At 46.0% G+C, this 23,838-nt stretch overlaps 1 protein-coding gene across 2 annotated transcripts in view; it reads right to left on the bottom strand.

Annotated features, from left to right (window-relative positions):
* Positions 1–1,086: 1,086 nt before the first annotated feature.
* Positions 1,087–23,838, bottom strand: part of LOC119978671 (acidic mammalian chitinase-like) — a 58,297-nt gene continuing 35,545 nt past the window's right edge. Inside the window, exons 8-12 of one of the 2 annotated variants that reach the window (XM_038820459.1) lie at positions 21,009–21,132; positions 20,663–20,845; positions 14,844–14,960; positions 10,210–10,345; positions 1,087–2,006 (exon numbers count right to left, since the gene is read on the bottom strand). In XM_038820459.1, the coding sequence (XP_038676387.1) occupies positions 1,939–2,006; positions 10,210–10,345; positions 14,844–14,960; positions 20,663–20,845; positions 21,009–21,132 (628 nt within the window). In that variant the 3' untranslated portion in view covers positions 1,087–1,938. The remainder of the gene's footprint in view (positions 2,007–10,209; positions 10,346–14,843; positions 14,961–20,662; positions 20,846–21,008; positions 21,133–23,838) is intronic. The other variant, XM_038820460.1, reaches the window with a different exon arrangement.

Raw genomic sequence — 23,838 nt, 5'->3', positions numbered from 1 at the left:
TTGACAGTGCTTCAATTCAATGTAATCCTTTCCAGCCAAGAGCGGGCAAAGAGCTGTAAAACCTCCTTGCACCACATGGAGTGGTAACTCTGCGGTTTGTCCACTTAGCTGAACCTTGACTGATGAAACATCTCAGTGGTACTACCTCTTCAGTATAGGTCATCAAGATCACATATGTTGTTGTTTTGGCCCCGCATCGACCCCCATTTTAATAGGTTGCCCATTCAACTTTGGCACTACCTAAAAATGGTGTGACTCACCCTGGACAGCACGTTCAACTTTAATTCATTGGAATAAATTGTTTTAGCTTCATTGTGGTTGTTCTTCTTTTCTTCAACATTATGAATTTTCTTTGTTGCATTTGGTTAGCTTGTTTGTTTGAATGAGTTCTGTGTCTTCCTTTGAGTTTTTTTCTCTGGAAGAGGTATTTTAGTCCAGCAAGTTGATCGATTTTTTTGTTGAAGCTGCTCCGCGACAAAAATTTCAACTTTTGACAAATAATTTTTTTCTTCTGATCCGTCCCTCATCACCAGTTTTCCTTTTGTAAACTGTTGTATCTTTAGACATTTGGTACATATGAAATAGGATTGCAGAAGCACGAGTTTGATGCAAGATTAACAAAGGTTTATTGGATAGGTCTTCACTGTACAAGATTCCCCCAGCCTCCTGACACCTGCCCTGTACCAACTCAGGAACCCGCCATCTTTATAGCATTACCAATGACACCTCGTATTACTTTACTAAAGATCAAGAGGAGGTGAATGGGTGATAATTGGTGAGGCTAAATTTGTCCTTTTTTTGTGAACAGGACATACCTGGGCAGTTTTCCACATTTCTGGGTAGAATCCAGTATTGTAGCCGTACTGGGACAGCTTAATTGGGGTGTAGCTAGTTCTGAATCATAAGTCTTAAGTATTATTGCTGCGATGGTGTTGGTGCATAACTTTTGCAGTATCCAGTGCCTTCAGCTGTTTCTGGATGTCCAATGCTTCAGCCTTGTCTTTTACACCCATGTGCCAGGCTCCCCCATCCAAATGACTATTTCTAAATGCATTTAATTAAAAACATCAAAGAAATTCTCTCCAGTTTGCAGTAAAATTAAATTTTATTTAGTACAGAGCAAAATTCGTAATTTGATATTAAATATAATTTAGATTATGCATCCTAATATCATCAGGGCTCCAAACCTAAACATTGGATAGTTAAATATCCAAAGTATTCAGGTTTTGACTGAATCAAACATTGGTACATTTTTATTTTAATAAATTGAGTTAACAGATGAAAACTTTGAACACTGAATCCAGCATTTTTGATGACATTGCTTTAAGTGGGCACCTTAAGAAACTACACCTTAAGAAACTAATCCAAATATAACATTGTGGTTCATACCATGGCTGTAATCAATTGACACCTTTGTCCACTGACTGATTGCTTCTGCTAATTTACTGATATTACAGTAATATAAAACATTAATTTGAGAATTTGTTGATGGACTAGGTAGTAAGTTTATACTAATTTTAAAATAATAATCAAGAAAAGACCTAGTCAACAAAAGTCACTTTGGGGAAGTATCTTATCGTGATACATTGTCCGAATTGGTCCGATATTTTTGATACCTGTAAACACTGTTATGGTTACCAGAGAACTGTCTTCCTATTTCATTGTCTTTGCTGCAACATTTTCGCTCCTGAAGGAATTTGGATCAGTAGCCTGGAAAACGCAGATTATTCTTAGCATAAACAACCAGATTCCTTACTATTCTATTGGGTTTTTTTTTGGCTAGTCACAATAGGTAATGTCCTCATCAAAGACCAGTTCCTTCAGACAATACTCATGAAAGGCTAACCCTGAGCATAGGGGCAGAATTTAGGAAAATATTTTGGGTCAATGTGGGCACATCTTCTATGTTGCAGCATCAATTCTCATCAACATCAGTAGTTAAGTTGTCATAATTATGGTCACTACTGCCAGGAAAACGTTCACTGCTGATGTGCCCAACTGCAATCCTAGAAGAATAAGACAAAACATTAGACTCTGGGATTTAAGTACACAAAATCAATGAATCTTCAAAGTACAACTGGTAAAAGCACAAAAAATATTTTGGGGGAAATGTTTTTATTGAATTGTTAATATTTTATACAAAATTACCAAACAAATACCTTTAACAAAACACCAACTCCATACAAATCCGCCTAAATGTTCTAAAGCTAAAACAAAACAGAAAATAATCCACCCCAGCCACACATCTCTCCGCCCCCCCCCCCCCACCCCCCGGCAACAGCTAACAGTGATCAATTCTCTGGACTACATTATAAACAGACACCACCTCCAGTAAAACCCTTCAATCGACCCCCTCATGCTGTTTTTCACCTTAATGAGGTGCAAAAACTCCATAAAATCTTCTCGCCACGCCAGGTCACTCGGTCACCAATGAGGTGAAGGCAAGGGCATCCGCTCATGTCCGAAGCTCTGACATATGCAAACCCCCCAAAATAGCCACAGAGTCAGGACCCTAACTCAATACTCAGGACCGCTGACATGGTATCAAAAAACGACCTCCAGAAACCCACCAGCTTCGAGCAGGACCAAAACATGTCCGGGTGATGTGCGGGCCCTCTCGAGCAGCACTTGCATCTATTCTCCACATCCCCGCTTTAGTGAGGTGTGCTCGAAACACTACTTTTAACTGGGTAAGGCTCAGTCTCGCACACGATGATGTAGTATTCACCTTCCACAGTGCCACACTCCACACCCCTTCCTCCAGTGTTGGCACCAACTCCTCCACCCATTTCGCTTTCACCCCTTCCACCGAACTCAACTCTTCCCCCATCAAACCGTGTATGCATGCAGACACGTACTGCCTTCCTCCGACCCTGAACAGGAGAGAATCTGGTCCAATAAGGAAGATGGTGCCACACCAGGTAAGCCGGAAAAATGTCATAAAGCTCCGAACCTGGAGGTACCAAAACATATACGAGCCCATCAGCCCAAACTTCTCCTTCAGGCTGGCAAACCGCCCCTCCAAAAATAAATCCCCCACTCTCTCTTTCCATGTACAAAATGTCGCCTCCAATCTTGCCGGTGCAAACAGGTGGTTAGCACAAATGGGAGCCAGATTTGAAGCTGCCCCCAACTTAAAATGCAGGAAGAGTCATCTCCATATTTTTAGCATGGCCAACACCACCGAGCTTGTTGAGTACTTTGCCGGCGCCATAGGAAGAGGCGCTGTTACCAATGTCACCAAACCTGTCCCCCTACATGACCCATGCTTCATCTGGATCTAGGGAGCCCCCAGATCCCCGCACCACCCCACCTTCTCTGCATTGGCGGCCCAATAATAGTACAGCAAATTTGACAACGCTAAACCCCCTGCCTCCCTATCCCTCTGAAGCATCCCCTGCTGAATCCTCAAGACCGTACCCGCCCAAATAAAACCGGAAATAAGCTGCTCGACCTGTTGGAAAAACGGCTTGGGCAGGAACACTGGGAAATACTGAAATAAAAATTGGAAACCTCGGCAAGGTGCTCATCTGTATCAATTAGACCCAACCCACCAAAGATAATGGGAGCCTATCCCAACTCTGCAAGCCTGCCTTTTTACCCACCAGGCTTGTATAGTTCAACCTCCGAAGCCACCCTGAGTCCTCAGCCACCTGGACCCCTAGGTATTGAAAACTAGCACCCACAAATCAATACGGCAACCCCCCAATGCACCAACCAGGTAGGTGGATTGGTCATGCTAAATTTCCCCTTAGTGTCCAGGAATGTGAAGGTTAGGTTATGATGTTGCTGGGATAGGGTGGGACATGGACCGGCGCAGACTTGATGGGCTGAATGGTCTCCATCGGCACTGTAGGGATTCTATGAAAACTTTTATTATAAAATTCCACCCGGAACCCATCCTGCCCTTTTGCCTGAATCTCTTCTTACAGCTGCTCCTGCCAACCCTCCTCCACCTTGGGAAACTCCAAACCCCCCAAAAACTCTGCCATTGCTTGTTTGACCTCCATTCGGTTCCGACATATACAACCCCTCATAGAAGGTCCTTAACACTCTATTCACCTTCTCTGGGGCAGAAGCCAACCTACCCTCTAAATCCCTAACCTGAACAATCTCCCTGGCTGCTTCCTGCTGCCTTAATTGGTGACCCATGAGATAACTGGCATTCTCCCCGTACTCATACACTGCCCCTTTTGCCCACCTCAATTGTCGCATCAATTGTCCATGGACAGCAAATCAAACTGCATTTGCAGTTGTAACAATAATAATAATCTTTCGTGTCACAAGTAGGCTTACATTAACACTGCAATGAAGGTACTGTGAAAATCCCCTGGTCACCAAATACCGCGCCTGTTCGGATACACAGAGGGAGAATTCAAAATGTCCAATTTACCAAACAAGCACATCTTTCGGGACTTGTGGGAGGAAACTAGAGCACCTGGAGGAAACCCATGCAGACACAGAGAGAACGTGCAGACTCAGCACAGACAGTGACTCAAGCCGGGAATCAAACCCCGGTCCTTGGCACTGTGAAGCAACAGTGCTAACCACTGTGCTACCGTGCGGCCCTGCTTTGTTGTTTCCTGCATGCCAAAGGTCCGGAGTCGGGTCCCTTGCATGCCTACAATCCAGCCCTAGAATCTCATTCACCAGTTTCCGTTGCTCCTCCCTCACCTCTGCATCCACATCTGCCATAAACGTTATGATCTCTCCTCTGATCACCACCTTCAACGTCACCACAAAATCGAGGGTGAAATCTCACCATTATCATTATTTTCCACATACACCCATATATACGGCCCTTTAAATCCTCATGCAAAACTCCAAGTCCACAAGCAGCCTTGCATCTAACTGCCACCTCTTACTGTGCTCCTGACCAACCTTCAATACCAAGTCCACCCAACGTGGGGCATGATCTGAAATAACCACCACCGAGTCCTCAGCCTTCTTCACCCCAGAAAGAAGACTCCGTTTGATAATAAAATAATCAATCCTCGAATACACCTTGTATACTGAAGAAAAAAACGATAACTCCCCTAGCGTAGATGCATCCCCCTAGATGCATGAACCGCCATGGACCTACCCCTTCCGTCTTCTCCATAAACACAGACAATACCATCGCCGTCTCAGTCGGAACCAACAATTTCAACCAAGAGCGATGCATCTTCGGGTCCAACACAGTTCATATCAACTGCCCCAATCCCAAAATCAATTGGTGCGTGTCCAGATCCAGCATGTTGGCCAGCAACCGTTTCATAAATGATACATTGGCCCAATTCGGGGCATACACATTAACTCAGACCACTTGCTTCCCCTCTACTACCATCACATATTTTCCGCTCTGATGCGCCAGAACCCTCTTCACCTGGAACCAAACCCTCTTATTGATTAGGACCGCCACCCCGTCATCAAACTGGGCCCAACAAGTGGAAACCCACCCCCCCACACCACTCCCATTCAATAGACTACCTCTAAGTTCTAGAAAGGTGCCCACGCCAGATCCTGCCCAAAAACAACCAGAACAAAGGCCTACATCCATGCCAGAGGCCCATACTCCTTCGCCCCAATCCCAGAATCCCCACCATGCTTCTCTTTCCTTCCAGTTACCATATCAATCCCCCTGCTCTACCATCCACCACAACCCCAGTTTCCAGGAAACCCTCCACCATCCTCCAAGAAAAAAAGATAAACATAACACAATATATTGCAATATTAATAGTCGCCCCAATCCAACTTAAACATACAGAAAAGAAAACCCACCAGCCCTCAAACCAATCTCAGTCCTTTGTCTTTGATTAAAGTCTCAGTCTGCTCTGGCGTGTCGAAATAATGATCCCTCGAATCCAACGTGAATCTCAGCCTCGCTGGATACACCACCCCGAACCGCACACCCTTATTGTACAGCACTGCCTTCACCTCATTAAAGGCCGCCCACTGCTTCGCCAGGTCGGTACCAATGTCTTGGTAGACGTGTACCATGTACCCATCCCAATTGATGTACTGACACTTTTTGGCCCACTCCAGGACCCGCTCCTTCCTCTGCTAATTGTGAAATTGGACGATCACCGCCAGCGGTGACCTGTTCAGCTGCGACTTCTGCTGCAGAATCCGAATGCCCTGTCCAATTCCGGAGCGACGAACACTTCATCCCTGTCCACCAAGCGGGGAACATTCCTGAAAAATACTTGGTTCACCTCAGGCCCTCCGTTCCCTCCGGCAAGCACCTCGACCTGTTCTCCAGATCTTCCACTTTGATCATCAGGCCCTTATTCCAATCCAACATTAGCAGCATCTCAGCTTCCAACAAGGCAAGCTGATCCTCGTGCTTTGCCAAAGCCTCCTCCCCGCCCTACAGCATCTCCCCTTGCTCCTTCAGAGCTTACAAGGGGAGCTAGGTATGATTTCCCAGCCAAATTTGACAACTGGCTATCATGCTTTCACAATCTCAATTTGAAAGCTGGGTGGGCATTTGGGGTTTGATGGAGCACATTATATCCTGTCTTCGAGTCAGTTGAGGACTCTGACCATTGGCCTCACACTTTCTTGTCCTTGATATTCATCGAGAAGGGTTGGAGGCGGCCAGACGCCAAAGGTCTTTGCCAACTGACATGACTTAGGTTTCTCTTTGCCGAGGCTTCTGGACGAAGGCATGGCGGAGGCGCAGGGGCTTTGGTGAAAATCTGGATGGATCCTGGATGTTGCTTGATGATGTTGTCACATCAATTGCATTATACAATTGCAACATAACCTCCCTAGTCTTAAACTCCATCCCTCTAGCAATGAAGGACAAAATTCCATTTGCCTTCTTAATCACCTGTTGCACCTGTAAACCAACTTTCTGTGACTCATGCACTAGCACACCCAGGTCTCTCTGCACAGCGTCATGCTTTAATATTTTATCATTTAAATAATAATCCCGTTTGCTGTTATTCCTACCAAAATGGATAACCTCACATTTGTCAACATTGTATTCCATCTGCCAGACCCGAGCCCATTCACTTAACCTATCCAAATCCCTCTGCAGACTTCCAGTATCCTCTGCACTTTTCGCTTTACCACTCATCTTAGTGTCATCTGCAAACTTGGACACATTGCCCTTGGTCCCCAACTCCAAATCATCTATGTAAATTGTGAACAATTGTAGGCCCAACACGGATCCCTGAGGGACACCACTAGCTACTGATTGCCAACCAGATAAACATCCATTAATCCCCACTCTTTGCTTTCTATTAATTAACCAATCCTCTATCCATGCTACTACTTTACCCTTAATGCCATGCATCTTTATCTTATGCAGCAACCTTTTGTGTGGCACCTTGTCAAAGGCTTTCTGGAAATCCAGATATACCACATCCATTGGCTCCCCGTTATCTACTGCACTGGTAATGTCCTCAAAAAATTCCACTAAATTAGTTAGGCACGACCTGCCCTTCATGAACCCATGCTGCATCTGCCCAATGGGACAATTTCTATCCAGATGCCTCGCTATTTCTTCCTTGATGACAGATTCCAGCATCTTCCCTACTACTGAAGTTAAGCTCACTGGCCTATAATTTCCTGCTCTCCGCCTACCTCCTTTTTTAAACAGTGGTGTCACGTTGGCTAATTTCCAATCCACCTGGACCACCCCAGAGTCTAGTGAATTTTGGTAAATCATCATTAGTGCATCTGCAATTTCCCTAGCCATCTCTTTTAGCACTCGGGATGCATTCCATCAGGGCCAGGAGAATTGTCTACCTTTAGCCCCATTAGCTTGCCCATCACTATGCCACAGAGCAGTCTGGTATTTAGTTAAAACCTAGTATTATCTCATTCTGCTTTGTTTGCCAATAGGAAAGGAGATGCAAGTGTCTCTCCTGGTAAATAGAACCTCAGTACTGCTTTAACACATACTTCCCGAGAACTGAAAGTTGTTAGCTAATGTCACCTGCTGCAGCTTAAAAGGAGTCTGTGACATAAAACGTAAGAGCCATTGTGACCTTGAAAATCATAGATTGCGCTGTCCGGGCCCCAATTTGAAGCTGGAGTTATGGCTTCAGCAAATGACACAGTTGTCTTGGTAAAGCAAAAACACTGTATACATTTGTGCTCAGTTAAGGTTAGGTGCCCCCTGCCTGTGAATAGGGTCTCCTGCTCAGTGCCCTCCTCCTCTTCTTTTGCCTCACAGCTTCTCCTGCTCTGTGATGTTTTCCTGCTGGCCTTCTGACCATCTTACAAGTAACCGGTAAATACTGACGTGGAGTATACTGCAACATCTTTTGCACAGTCTTCAACATGGCATCGATGAAGACGAACACCTTGCCAAGGTCATCCCCACACCCCCACTGCTTGCCTTCAAACAAACGATTGTTTACAGCAAACTACCCAGCCTTCAGGACAGCGACCACACCACACATGGCAATCTCTACAAGACGTGCCAGATCATCGACATGGGTACCACCATTACACGTGAGACCACCCACCTCTTACGCTGCAGGAAAGGATGTCCCGAAGCGTGGTACATTGGCGAGACTATGCAGACGCTGCAACATGAACGGACATTGTGCGACAATTGCCAGGCAGCAATGTTCCCTGCCAGTCGGGGAACACTTCAGCAGTCAAGGGCATTTAGCCTCTGATCTCCGGGTAAGTGTTCTACATGACGGCCTTCAGGACACGCGACAACGCAGAATCTCCGAACAGAAATTTATAGCCAAGTTCCGCACACATGAGTATGACCTCAACCAGGACCTTGGATTCATCTCGCATTACATTCACCCCCCACCATCTGGCCTGGGCTTGCAAAATCCTACCAACTGTCCTGGCTTGAGACAATTCATATGTAACCTGTGGTCAGGAACTCAGCTGATCGGGGGCGGAGCATCGGGGAGCGGGCCTTCAGGTAGTGTCCTGAGGCCACCCCAACGGTTTGCGGCGAGCTCCTTGATGATGCCGTTTCGATCATTGTTTTTAATTGATGGTAAGATTGGTAATTATAATTGATTATAAAAATTCAAGGCAAACAATGTTCTGTTGTTTCACACAATGTGAGTTTGAAGTCACATGGGGAGGATGGGTGAAGTGGGCCTAACGCTGCAGACCCTCCCATGGGGAGGGTGGGTGAAGTGGGCCTAATGCTGCAGACCCTCCCATGGGGAGGGTGGGTGAAGTGGGCCTAACGCTGCAGACCCTCCCATGGGAGGATGGGTGAAGTGGGCCTAACGCTGCAGACCCTCCCATGGGGAGGGTGGGTGAAGTGGGCCTAACGCTGCAGACCCTCCCATGGGGTGGGGGGGTGAAGTGGGCCCTAACGCTGCAGACCCTCCCATGGGGAGGGTGGGTGAAGTGGGCCTAACGCTGCAGACCCTCCCATGGGGAGGATGGGTGAAGTGGGCCTAACGCTGCAGACCCTCCCATGGGGAGGGTGGGTGAAGTGGGCCTAACGCTGCAGACCCTCCCATGGGGAGGGTGGGTGAAGTGGGCCTAACGCTGCAGACCCTCCCATGGGGAGGATGGGTGAAGTGGGCCTAACGCTGCAGACCCTCCCATGGGGAGGATGGGTGACGTGGGCCTAACGCTGCAGACCCTCCCATGGGGAGGGTGGGTGAAGTGGGCCTAACGCTGCAGACCCTCCCATGGGTCTCAGGCCCCTTCTGTTCTCACAGGTTGGAAACTGCAGGTTCATTGTGGATCAGTTCTCTGGCGTAGGAAATAATTCCTAAACTGCTTTTAAGAGAGCAAAAAGCCGTAACAAATGGGTGCTCCATTTTCAGGCCTAAACCCCAGGAGCCCCTACTGCTGTTCAGTGGTCAAGGTGAAGCACTGGTGAGGTACTCATTGATTGAGTAGCCGCTGTTGCACCTTCCTGCACCAATGTCCTTGGAGAGGATAAGTAACGGCTCCATACCTTACAGCATCCTATGGAATCTCAATGGTAAAATGGACTGCTGGCTGAATCGCAATACCAGAATGATGATGGGAGCACCCCAAAGGGTCACAGATTTCTGGCTCCAGAGTTTTTGTAGTTTTATTTACACCGTATGAAGGTGATTTTTCATAATTCATTTGCCTCATCATAAGTATTGCATTTGCCATTTCAAACTCAGATTGTACAATGTTTTTAAATTAACAGGGAGCATCATTAATATCTTGTTGTTGTTCTCACATTAACATAAAAAGACCCTATTGTTAAAAAACTGAAATTTAGTTGTACTAACAATAGATATTTACCTGAACCTGTTAAAATCTTTTTGCTCAACATTCCCAATATAGGATATGGTCCCTTTTTGCAATGACCAGAGAAATCATCAAAGTCAAGTGTCCACACTAAAGCTCCTTTGAATTTGTTTTTCTTTATCCATTTAACCTATAAAAGTAAATTAGTATTAACTGCATCATGACCAAATTGCTAAAGCAGAACAAGCTTACCTGTTTTGTAAGATCTGCTTTATCTGCTCAATTGGTGCCTTCAGCATGCACTACAGGGCAGGGTAGTGATGGTGTAGTTAGCAGCTGAATGATTAGGTATGAAGTTCTCCAGAGGGCGGCACGGTGGCGCAGTGGTTAACACTGCTGCCTCATGGCGCTGAGGGCCCGGGTTCCATCCAGGCCCTGGATCACTGTCCGTGTGGCGTTTGCACATTCTCCCTGTGTCTGCATGGGTCTCACCCCCACAACCCAAAAGATGTTCAGGGTAGGTGGATTCAGTGGCTCAATGGCCTCACTACTGACCGAGTCCTGAAGGACATGATTGATAGACTGGGCCTGCAGACGATGGTGAGGGAACCAACAAGAGGGAAAACCTATCTGACCTCGTCCTCACCAATCTACTTGTCACAAATGCATCTGTTTCTGATAGTATTGGCAGTAGTGATTGTTGTAAGGTATTGGGCATAGTTCGATTGGTCTTATTAAGATAGTTGTAGTCTTAGGCAGTTCAACAGTCAGTATCTATTAACTATTAGAAACTATATACGTGGGTACAGTAAAGGTCCAAGCTAACAGATGTCTCCATGCTTGCTTCTAGACATAGCTCTGTCTAAAATGTTGCTAATCCCTAGTTGCAGGTCATGTGATTTCACATACCACTTTGTGGGCCGTACTCTGGTCAGTGCCACATTCGTCTGTTAGGATCCTGGATGAGAGCCCAACTTTTAAATTTCTTCTCACATTCAGAACATCTGAAAGGTGTCTGATCAGTGTGAATATACTTGCAATTTGTAGAGTTGTAAGGAAATGCTAATGCACCACAGGAGTGATAACACTGATCCATAGGTATCTTGTATATTAAAACAAATTACATTTAGATCATAGAATTTACAGTGCAGAAGGAGGCCATTCGGCCCATCGAGTCTGCACCAGCTCTTGGAAAGAGCAACCTACCCAAGTTCAACACCTCCACCCTATCCCAACAACCCAGTAACCCCACCCAACACTAAGGGCAATTTTTTGGACACTAAGGGCAATTTATCATGGCCAATCCACCTAACCTGCACATCGTTGGACTGTGGGAGGAAACCGGAGCACCCGGAGGAAACCCACGCACACACGAAGAGGATGTGCAGACTCCGCACAGACATTTCAACACATAATTAACCATATTAACAATAAAGAAATAGCTTTACGGTTAACCGTTACAGCAGTTCTTAAGCAAACTGAAAAATTTTAACTAACTTCCTAAAATTGCCTTTGTGTTGCAATTAAGCAAACCAATATAGTCGAAATACGACTCATTAATACAATTAACAGCCAGGTTTCTACTTGTTTTTCTCTGTGCAGAATCTTTGGAGAGAGAACCGTTCAGACCAAACTGAATCACCTCTGTTCAGATCAAAATCCTAGGAAAAACTAACTTTTCAGACAGACCTGGCTCCTCCCCTTAATTACATCATCTGTGTTCAAAGCAGAAGATATTCTTCCATTTCCTCCCACAAGATGTCCCAAGACCTGTTTAGCCAGGACGAAACACAATACCCCTCATACATTATCTACACCCAGGTTGTCCTTTAAATGTGAACAATATTCCATTAGCAGAACACTTCACCTGCAAAAGCTATGGTTTCCTTATTTTTACAACCATTAATCACAGCTTTAGCAGACATACTGTCTGTATGAATCTTAACCTAGGTTTTAATATTATTCCAAAAAATATATAAAATGTCAATTTCTTACATTCATCACACCTCCAGGTGTGGTGCGTGGCCCTGCATATGGGCTGCCCCCTGCAGGACTTCGTCAATGCTGCTGCACCTCCTCTGGCGCCGGGCCTGCTAGCAGCACCACAAGGGCAGCTTTCGCAGGGTCTAAGATATCATCCATTCCGTGGAATATTTGTAAGAGATGATGAAACTGACAACCAGCAGCGTGTTCCTCCCCACAATCTCCATTCTCTCACTGCTCCCCACTCCTCCTCCATAGCTCTCCCCTCCCTCCCCCTACATCCCTTGCCACCCAACCTACCCTTCCCATGCACCCCCGGATGCAGCTGGGCCCTGCTCACAGCCCCCACACCTTGTACCCCAGACACCCACACATAACATTGCCTGGACCAAATGCTGATCCCCTCCCCGGTGCACACACCCACCCTCTGGTCACCGATATGTCCCCGGTGTTGGGGCCCAGTCCCTGGGTGTTCGGATGTTGGCTGCTGCATCCGTGGTGTTGCCTCTCGCAGTTTTCAGGCAGTGTCCAGGCATCACGGTTTGATTGGGATGCTAGACAATAACTCCCACATGCTATATGGCATGCCGAAGGGCATACACCTGGGAGGAGTGAAGAGCTCACTTAACTACCACTGCCAATTTGTAATTAGTAACAGCATTCAGTCCCAGGGCCAGAGGCCTCCGTGGTCAGCATGAGTTATGGGTGGTCGGTGGGGCAGGAGCTAACCCCAGAGTGGGAACCTACGATCCAGGGGTTGGTATAGTGTAACCGCGGGCACTGAAACACCCACCCCAGGCCATGGGTGTCGCCCCCCCCATCGATGGCAGGCCACCCCGACCAAGATTGGCCCTCCGCAGGCCCCCCCAGCCCGCTCCAAGCACCAGGGCAGCAACCCCAGTGCCCCCGAGCTCATTGCATGGGAGCGAAGATGGCTACGCACCTCCTCAGTTCCCCGCAGCAGCCGTTCCGCCAACTTCATGATTTTAGAGGTGTAATAATCAGCGCCCACGTGACCACTTGCTGGGGAGGCGGTTAGATCACGGAAGGCCGTTAGATAGGGGGTCGCTCCCGTTAATTGTATGGAGTTTGGCCTTAAGTGGTGATTATTGGTTTCTTGCCACGCTACGGCGGGTTCCTGATTTCGCCAACGGGAGCGGGCCTGTTCAATCACAAACCGAATGCCATCTGGCATGGTTCTTGTTTTTGGCCTCTCCCACGATCTAACAGCCTCGTCGTGCTCTAACTTAAGCGCAATGCGGGCATTAAATCGTGCTCACCTAAAACTATACCATATTTCTAATGTTTAATACTACAAATATAAATCTCTTAAAACTACCTTTCCTTTTCTAACACGTAAATGTACATAGTTCAATTAATGTACCCATAAATATCCCAGAAGTTAGGTAATTTATTTTTCTAATATGTTTATTATTTTCCACAAATGATATGGTATACCAAAATAGTAGATTTATTCAGGATGTGAATGTGAAAATGGCCGGTGCCAGGACAGATTTCAAACAGAGATGATAATGCTAAATAAATACACCCCATCTGACAAATACACTGTTGAGAATTAACATATGAGCTGTCTCAATTAGCCACAGTAGTTTCAGTGTAAGACTGGTGTAAACCCCATGCACGCTGCACGTTCCCACTAATTTCAGCTGAAGTAATGTTAGTTCGTTGGTAGTTCCAAGGAGAAATTCCTGGTCAATGTGTGGGAAATTGAAATGAAATGAAAATGAAATGAAATGAAATTGATTAAGTAAGAAGTATCTGTGTGGTATGTGAAATCAACCTTGCCCTGACCCCTGGATTTCTTTCCAGCAAGATAAAGCACTTCCTTCCACAATTCATCAAACACAGAGATACCTGGTGCTTGGACGTTTGTTTCTTGTACCTCAAGATCCAAAGAAAGAAAAAATGTTCAACTATACTTTTTCCAGCAACAGCGAGACTTCTAAAAGTATAATGAAGTCAACACCACCTTAAATTAGCAGATAAATTAAGAGAATAACAATTTCTTGATTCCAATTAAATTGATAAATCATTTTCATTGGAAAATCTGTGTCCTATGAATGGATGAAAAATGGTGCAGGACTCATTGATCTCCATTTTCATGTCCTAATATACCTCTCCCAACTGTTCTATGCTGGGAGCATTTAATTGTAAAAATAATTTCCACCTGCTGATCAGATGTCAGAAAATACATCTTAACCTAGTTCACAGGACTAATCTATTCTGGTTTGATTCTTATGGAGTGGAGGATAGTTAAGAACGAAGAGCTAATTTGACTGCAGGGTGCATTATAGCCACACCATCATTCGTTGTTCACATGGGCACTTTCTGTTATCTGACATTTAATAGCAATCAAGAGCGTACTGAATGAATGATTTCATGATTTTTTTTGTGAAATTGAAGCAAATTACTTGTGTGGCTAAGAATAGGTTCACAGTAAAGGTCAAGGATTGAACTTCAGATCTTCTGAACTGTAACACCTATGGCTATACCAAGCAGTACCTTTCTCGCAAGGCCAATGGAGTTAGCATAATGTAGCTGGTACTAATTCAGAAATTATTGAAAATGATGCAATATTTATGTTGCAAAGTTGATCAACAACATCTTAGAAACGTTTAGTCTAATAAACTATCAGAAAAAATATTAGATAAATCTGTATAATTATATTATAGTATAAAATGTACTTTGATATCAATACTTCGCTCGTCATCATATCCAAGCCATATATCACGCTTGACTGCATACGGAACCTTTTGTTCATCAATCCAGTACTTTTGCGCCCCTTTCAAAAAGTCACAGATCTGTTAATGAAAATGATTAAGCATTGTTAGTACATACTAGCAGTTCGCTCCAGGCAGCCATTCACACAGAGTTGCAGGATACTCTTCGTTTTATCCAATGTCACATGGAATATGTTATTAGGGCTACCAATTTAATATTAAAAAAGGGTGAAGTTGTATCTTTTGTTAGAATATTCGATGAACCCAATGGTGTTGGATGGGAAAAGTGAAAACTCCATGTGAAGGGAGGTTAGAAGATGGAGCATAACGAGCAGGGTGCTCAAATATAATTCAGTTCTCATTTGAAGGTCATGGGGTCAAATGCCCACGGGTAATTTTCCGGATATCCTGACAAAACTTTAGCAAAACATTAGCAGATACCCAAGAGAAACCACTTTGGTTTTGTTTTATGGGATACGGGTGTCACTGGACAACTTCATTAGCTGGAGCGAACCCTCTACTTCTGACTTTTCGATAAAGGGAGATCATTGATGAAGTTGCTGAAGATCGATTAGCTTATTACCCTGTCCTGAGGAAATGAGTGATGCTCTGAGACTGTGACCCTGGCTCTAGAGTTGCCAGTGAGGCGAAATATCTTCCACATCTGCCCTATCACAACCCATCAGAATGTTCTGAGTTTCAATGAGATCACCTCTCATTCTTCGGGAACTCTAGAGAATAAAGTACCCGTTTCCTCAATCATTCCTCATAAAAAAATACTATCATTGCAGGGATTAGTGTGATTAACCTCCGCTGCACTTCCTCTAAAGCAATACACCCTTCCTGAAGTAAGGAACCAAAATTGCATACAGTGCACCAGGTGCGATCTTACTCAGGTTCTAAACAATTGCAGCAAAGTATATGTTGGGCTCCTATTTATTTTCAGAACTTTCTCCTTATTGCTATTTTTCATTTTTAAACTGGATATTTTCTTCAGAACAAAATAAATCTCTTAGTCTGGAATGTCGCACCTCGTTATGCTTCGGGAGGCAGTGGCACAGTGATATTGTCACTGGACTAGTAATCCATGGACACAGAGTAATGATCTGGGTACAAATCCCGCTATGGACTAGTAATCCATGGACTAGTAATCCATGGATGCAGAATAATGATCTGGGTATGAATCCCGCTATGGACTAGTAATCCATGGACTAGTAATCCATGGACTAGTAATCCATGGACGCAGAGTAATGCTCTAGGGATCTGGGTTTGAATCCCGCTATGGACTAGTAATCCATGGACTAGTAATCCATGGACGCAGAATAATGATCTGGGTACGAATCCCGCTATGGACTAGTAATCCATGGACTAGTAATCCATGGACGCAGAGTAATGCTCTAGGGATCTGGGTTTGAATCCTGCTATGGCAGATGGTGACATTTGAATTCAATAAAACTCTGGATTTAAAACCATTGATGTAAAAACCCACCTGCTTTACAAATGTCCTTTAGGGAAGGAAATCTGTCATCCTTACCTGGTCTGTATATGACTCCAGATTCACAGCAATGTGATTTACTCTTAAATGCCCTCAGTAATGGGCAATAAATGCTGACCCAGCGAGCGATGCCCACATCCCATGATCAAATAAAATATTAACAGACAACCTGGGACTGCTCAGTCCACAATGGGAGCAACAGGAATTCAATTTGCATTTGATAAGCCAATCTTGCTAGCAGATTCAATGGTTCTGGCTTCCCAAAAGCCAGACCCTCAACATAAATGGCACTCCTTTCAAGCAAAATGTCTGAGACATTGAGTCCTGAAAGCAAAGCCAATTCCAGGCGCTGGCTAAAGATCCCTTTTGAAGTAATTGTGGATGTAGGTTCCATGACCCAAGGCCCTTAGAACAGTTTAATACTATATTTCTGGGCTGCACGCTCAGTTGGCTGCTTTGCCTTCAGACTGGCAAGCTACAAAGAAGCCGACTCTTTTGAGGCAGGACAACCGACCAACTAACCTGGCTCTGTTAGATTTTGTGCCACCGGCAATAGAACCGGATCAATCTCTGCATGTCTCCTTCACCTTTCAACAACACCAGCTGAAAATGAATCTTACAACTGTTTTGTTATGTTCATGTCATAGCATAAGCTGCTTCCTTGATGTGCACTCTGACAAAGGAAAGTTCAGACTTGGAAATAGCTTCAACACGTTTATTAAACTGTTAACGATTCTCCAACTTGGATTCGACTCTCCTGTTAATCCTGCTATAGCTACTGAGACTGACAAACCAGTCTGCTACAATCCAGGTGGTGGGTGTGATGTGTTTCAAATCAACCCTGTGTACTCACTGAGTGTCTCCACAGGAAAGAGAAAGATCATGTGTGCTGTATCCTTTTATATGGGTTGGTGTAATGCCCTCCTGTGGTAGTGTCACCTCTGTGTGTATCGTGAATGCCCATTGGTCGTGTCCTATCTGACTGACCTATTGGTTGAGTGTCTGTGTGTCATCTCTCTGGTGCTCCCTCTAGTGTCTAGCTAGGTGTAGTGTGTTCACATTAACCCTTGTGTATTTACAGTGTCCTAGTGTATCTACATTAACCCCTTGTGTATTTACAGTGATGCATATCACCACAACAACAGCGATCTCAAGCCAGCGAAAGGCAATTGGTTGGAGAATACGTTCTGATGCCAAAATTGCGGCGGGCGCCGATTTGACGCCAAATTTCAATTCTCCGTCAGTCGGCAGCAGCGTCAATGAGGTATGGAACTCACATGCAGTAAACACCGTTTGCATGTAATTAGCAGACCCGGCCCAGTATTCTCCAGGGCTTCAATGATGCTCCGCCTTCGATGGGCCGAGTTCCCAACGGTGTGGTTCACTTGTGCTTTTAAAAATGGTGAAACCGGCGTCGTGGCTGGTGAGGGAGAGAGCGGGTACGGAAAGGGTCCACCATCACCATAGTTTGCTAACAGCTGGCCGAGAGACTTCTGCCAGGGCCGAAGGGTGTAGCTGAGGGTAGCCAGGAGGTGGGCTGTGGTGTCAGGATAGACAGGCACAGAACACCATTGCCGCAGCCGGCAAGGCAGCCATGCAGCTGCACATGCCGCTGACTGCCCACTGTGATTAGGGCCATGGGTCGAAGAGGTATCCCCCCCAGGCTACTCCCCGAGGTGCCCTCTGGCCCCAGCCGACCCATCAGCTGTATGGGGGTGCTCCAACAAAACCAGTGCCACCTTGTTGGCTGGGATGATGTGTGTGGGGAGTGAAGTGTGTCTCTGCGGCTGCAGCTTATCAGCCTCCCGGGTGTCAATCACGGACCTGGCGAATCCTGCACCATTTTTCATTGAATTCGATTGTGTTCCACATGGCGCCGGTGCGAGCCCCTCCAGTTGCTGAATTGATCCAGGTTCGGCATCAGTTTTTCTGTTCTGATAGTTCACAAATTCGGCTGCAGCGTCAACACTTAGTCTCAGAAACGAAGAATCCTGCCCCTTATATTTTTAAGCAGCAGTTAGATATAGCACTTAATGCGAAGGGGATCAAAGTTTATAAAGGGAAAAGTGTGATTAGGCTACTGAATTAGAGGATCAGCCATGATCGTAATGAATGGCGGAGTGAGCTTGAAAGGCTGATTGGCCTCCTCCTATTCCTGTTTTCTATGAGTGACTTGAAGGGGGTCGTCCAGGTTGTGATGCTCCCAGGTTATTTGCTGCCTCGTCCTTCTCGATGGTAGTGGTTGAGGGTTTGGATGGTTTCTGCCTAAGGAACTTTGATGAGTTCCTGCAGTGCAACTTGCAGATGGTACACAGGGCTGCCACTGGTTGTTGGTGGTGGAGGGAGTGAATGTTTTTCTAAGGGATGCCAATCAAGCAGGGTTGCTTTGTCCTGGATGGTGTTAAGCTTCTTGCGTTGTTGGAGCTGCACTCATCCAGGCAAATGGGGAGTATTCCATCACACTCCTGACTTGTACCTTGTAATAATATATAACTTTCATTATTGTCACAAGTAGGCTTACATTAACACTGCAATGAAGTTAATGTGAAAATCCCCTGGTCACCACATTCAGACACAGAACCACAGGGGCTGGTTTAGCTCACTGGGATAAATCGCTGGCTTTTAAAGCAGACCAAGCAGGCCAGCAGCACGGTTCGATTCCCGTACCAGCCTCCCCGAACAGACGCCGGAATGTGGCGTCTAGGGGCTTTTCACAGTAACTTCATTTGAAGCCTACTTGTGACAATAAGCGATTTTCATTTCATTTCATTTCAGAACGAGAATTCAGAATATCCAATTCATCTAACAGAACGTCTTTCGGGACTTGTGGGAGAAAACCGGAGCACCCGGAGGAAACCCACACAGACAGGAGGAGAACGTGCAGGTTCCGCACAGACAGTGACCCAATCCAGCAATCGAACCTGCACCCTGCGCTGTGAAGGAAGCAGTGCTAACCACTGTGCTGCAGAAGGGAGATAGATAACTTGGTTGCATGGTGCACTGAATACAACCTCTCTCTAAATGCTGGAATGACCAAGGAACTGTTCATCAACTTCAGGAAGGGTAGCACGACCCCCCCCCCCCCCCCCAGTCTACATTAATAGCTCCAAAGTGGATATTGTCGATAGCTTTAAGTTCCTGGGGGTCACCATCACCAACAGGCTGTCCGGGTCCACTCAAGTCGATGCAACAGCCAAGAAAGCCCAACAATGTCTCTACTTCCTACGGAAGCTAAAGAAATTCAGCATGTCTGCATCGACTCTCACAAACATCTACAGATATACCATAGAAAGCATTCTATCTGGCTGCATCACAGCTTGGTATGGCAACTGCTCAGCCCAAGATTGCAAGAAACTGCAGAGTGTGCTGAACTAAGTCCAACACATCACACAGGCTTGCCACCCTCACATTGATTCTGTTATACACCTCCCGTGGCCTCAAGAAGGCAGACAGCATTGTCAGAGACCCCACCCACCCAGGCTTTGCCTTCTTCCAGACCCGTCCATCAGGCAGAAGGTACAGAAGTCTGAAGACCTGTGCACCCAGACATGGGAACAGCTTCTTCTCCACAGCCACTAGACTCCTCAACGACTCTCCCCCGGACTGATTTGTTCCGTGAGACACTATTCACAATTCTCTATGCTGCTTTTGCTCATGTATTTGCTTTGTTTGGCCCTTGTTCCGCACTGTAACCAATCACTGTTTATCGATGTGCTTTGTCAATTATTCTTTATGTCTACTGTGTACGTACTGTGTACGTTCCCTTGGCCGCTGGAAAATTCTTTTCACTGTACTTTGGTACATTGACAATCAGTAGATGCCAGTGTCATAGCTGCAACAGGAACAGCTTGGCTGGGGCTTTCCAGGTTTTGGAGCACAAATCTTCAGGACTATTTCTGGAATACTGACAGGGCTCATAGCGTTCGCAATATCCAGTGCCTTCAGCCTTTTGTTGATATCAGGTGGAGTGAATCGAATTGACTATGGCACTTTGAAAGGTTAGGCAACTCTATGTCACTACTACAACTTTAACCTTTATGCTGAGCTACAGCCCTTTACAAGCTGCTCTATCATTGAATTTGCAAATTCCAAGCCAAACAAGCTGCAGTTCGTACACTCTGGGCAACCCGTTTCGGTGCCTTTAGCATATTCAAAATGAAATGAAGGGTGCATGTCAGAAATTTGGAGACAGGGATGCACATGTGTAAAATGTTGAATATTGTAAATTAACACTTCGTTTTGACTTAAATTTCTTCAAATAAAAATAAAGCGACTCAAGTTTTACCACCTCATAATTTGCCAAGAAGCCCTTGTCTGTTGTATAAGGGCCTGCCGGTCCAGGGCCAGATGCTGGAGCACCAACGGCTGAATTCGAAGAGCTCAGTTTGAAGGTTCGTCCATATGTTGGAATTCCAACTAGCAGTTTATTTGCTGGTGCACCATTATCTCTCCAATATTTAACAATAAAATCCTGCAACAGGAGCAATTAGAATAACAACATTATTCAAGAAAGTTTATAGACCTTTTCAAATATCTTTTCAGAAAATGTTTAAAAATGTAAAACGTTACAATGTGGTTATAGCTCTTGTCATATACCAGCCACACAATGTGAATGGGAGAATTTGTAAACGTACAACATTAAAATCCAAAAAAGCACCCTTGTCTGTCTTGCCACTATATAAAGGGCTGTTGTGTCCGGTGAAAGGGTCCCAGTCACCATGAAGATCATATGTCATCACATTGATAAAATCCAAATGTCTAGAGAAATGAAAATACAGTAAATGAAATCATAATCGCGAGTAATACTAATAGATCAAGACACTAAACAATAACAGCATATATTAATGTAAAATAATGTCCAATAGAATTAAGGTATAAAGCATTTCTAAAAATTTCCCCTAGCTGTTATACAACAAATTTATTTTACTTTTCACAATAATGCTTTCCATTAGTGGTTGGCATTCAAAATCCTGGACCAGGTTTTCCAAATTATACTTTTAAACAAAGCTTCTGCTCCACTTTTAACAGAATATCCAGTCCAGGATTTTACTCCAACTCCTTTAGAATTTCTTTGGCTTGACTGCTGTACCAACTGTTCACAGTTGCTTTAACTCTTGATTCCCAGACTGCAGTAAAATGGCATCAAAGTTTCATTCATCTCTGAAGTCTGCTGTTCCACTTGAAATCTACTTAGTGCAATTGTCTTTTTAACTCAATTAGATTCATGCTGGAAAATGTGTTTGTATGTGAGAGGTTTGGTTAACTTCAAATGTGTTTCTATTGTGCTTAGAGAGGGTGATGGTGTGAAGAATAAATGAAAGGTATAAGCATGTAGGTGTTGCTTAGCAACTGGGGCCTTGTAAGGTAAAGAAGCTTTTAAGTTTTAGTTTTGCTAATTTGGGATGCCCACTGTCCCCGCTGCTGTTCGCACTAGCAATTGAACCGCTAGCAATCGCGCTCATGGCAGCAAAAAATTGGAGGGGGATCCGAAGGGGAGGTAGAGAGCACAGAGTCTCACTCTATGCGGATGATCTGCTCCTCTATATCTCGGACCCACAAAGCAGCATGGACGGAATCATCGCGCTCCTGAAAGAGTTTGGAGCCTTCTCGGGCTACAAACTCAACATGAGCAAAAGTGAGATCTTCCCAGTACACCCGCAAGGGGGGGGGGGGGGGGGGGGGGGGGGGGGGGGCAGCACTAAAGGGGCTGCCGTTCAATCAAGCCCGACATAAATTCCGCTACCTGGGGATCCAAATAGCCCATGACTGGAAAGGGATCCACAAATGGAACCTCACCAGCCTGACGGAGGAAGTTAAAAAGGACCTGCAAAGATGGAACACACTCCCGCTCTCCCTCGCGGGGAGAGTTCAGACGATCAAAATGAACGTACTGCCCAGGTTCCTCTTCCTGTTTAGATCCATTCCGATCTACATCCCCAAGGCCTTTTTCAAAGCGCTGGACAAACTCATCATGGCGTTCGTATGGGGGGGTAAAAATGCTAGGATCCCAAAGAAGGTCTTACAAAAAACAAAAACCAGGGGAGGGCTAGCCCTCCCGAATCTACAATTCTACCACTGGGCAGCAACAGCCGAGCGAGTAAGGGGATGGATCCAGGAGCCAGAGGCTGAGTGGGTGCGTGCGGAGGAGGCCTCCTGCATGGGAACCTCCCTCCGGGCCCTCGCCACGGCAGCACTCCCATCCCCACCCAAAAAACACTCCAGCAGCCCAGTGGTGACAGCCACCCTCCAATCCTGGAACCAACTGCGGCAGCAACTTGGCCTGACCAAAATGTCGAACAGGGCTCCCATCTGCAACAACCATAGGTTCACACCAGCACTGACTGACGCCACCTTCAAAAGGTGGAGGCAGGACGGGGGGACACTGACAGTCAGGGACCTATACACGGACGACAGGATCGCAACACTGGACGAACTGACAGAGAAATTTCAGCTAGCTGGGGGGAACGAGCTACGGTACCTGCAGCTCAAAAACTTCCTACGAAAGGAGACAAGGACGTACCCACAACCGCCACGACAGACACTACTGGAAGACCTACTGGACGCAAGTATCCTAGAGAAAAGGAACTGTAGTGACATGTATGACCGACTGGTAGATAGGGACGACACCGTACTGGACGCAACAAGAAGGAAATGGGAGGACGACCTGGGGATGGAGATAGGGTGGGGACTCTGGAGCGAAGCACTGCATAGGGTCAACTCCACCTCCACGTGCGCAAGGCTCAGCCTGACGCAACTAAAAGTGGTACATAGAGCCCACTTAACAAGAACCCGTATGAGTAGGTTCTTCCCGGAGGTGGAAGACAGATGTGAACGGTGCCAAAGAGGCCCGGCCAACCACGCCCACATGTTCTGGTCTTGCCCCAGACTCGTGGAGTACTGGACAGCCTTCTTCGAGGTTATGTCCAAAGTGGTGGGAGTGAGGGTGGAGCCATGCCCGATAGTGGCGGTCTTCGGGGTTTCAGAACAGCCAGATCTATTCCTGGGGAGGAGGGCGGACGCCCTTGCCTTTGCCTCCCTGATCGCCCGCCGTAGAATCCTGTTTGGCTGGCGGTCAGCAGCACCGCCCAGAGCTGCGGACTGGCTGTCCAACCTCTCGGAATCTCTCCAAATGGAGAAAATCAAATTTGCCATCCGAGGGTCGGACGACGGCTTCCACAGAACGTGGGAGCCATTCATGCAACTGTTCCGGGACCTATTTGTGGCCAATGTACAAGAGGAAGAATAGTCGGGGGAAGGTAGCGGGAGGGGGGGGGGCTACAGGTTCGGTACGGGGGTTCGATGGCTAGCTAAGGCCCAAAACCAAACTAAATAAACATGTTGAGGGGGGGGGGGGGGGGGGGGGGGGGGGGCGGGCGCAGTTACTACTACGAAGATGCTTACCTGTAAATATGTATGTTAATTTTTGCGTGTTTGTTTGTTTTTTTTTTGTTCTTTTTCTCTCCT

This window comes from Scyliorhinus canicula, chromosome 15 (assembly GCF_902713615.1).
Source record: "Scyliorhinus canicula chromosome 15, sScyCan1.1, whole genome shotgun sequence".
NCBI lineage: Eukaryota > Metazoa > Chordata > Chondrichthyes > Carcharhiniformes > Scyliorhinidae > Scyliorhinus > Scyliorhinus canicula.
This window is presented reverse-complemented; position numbering and strand designations above follow the sequence as displayed.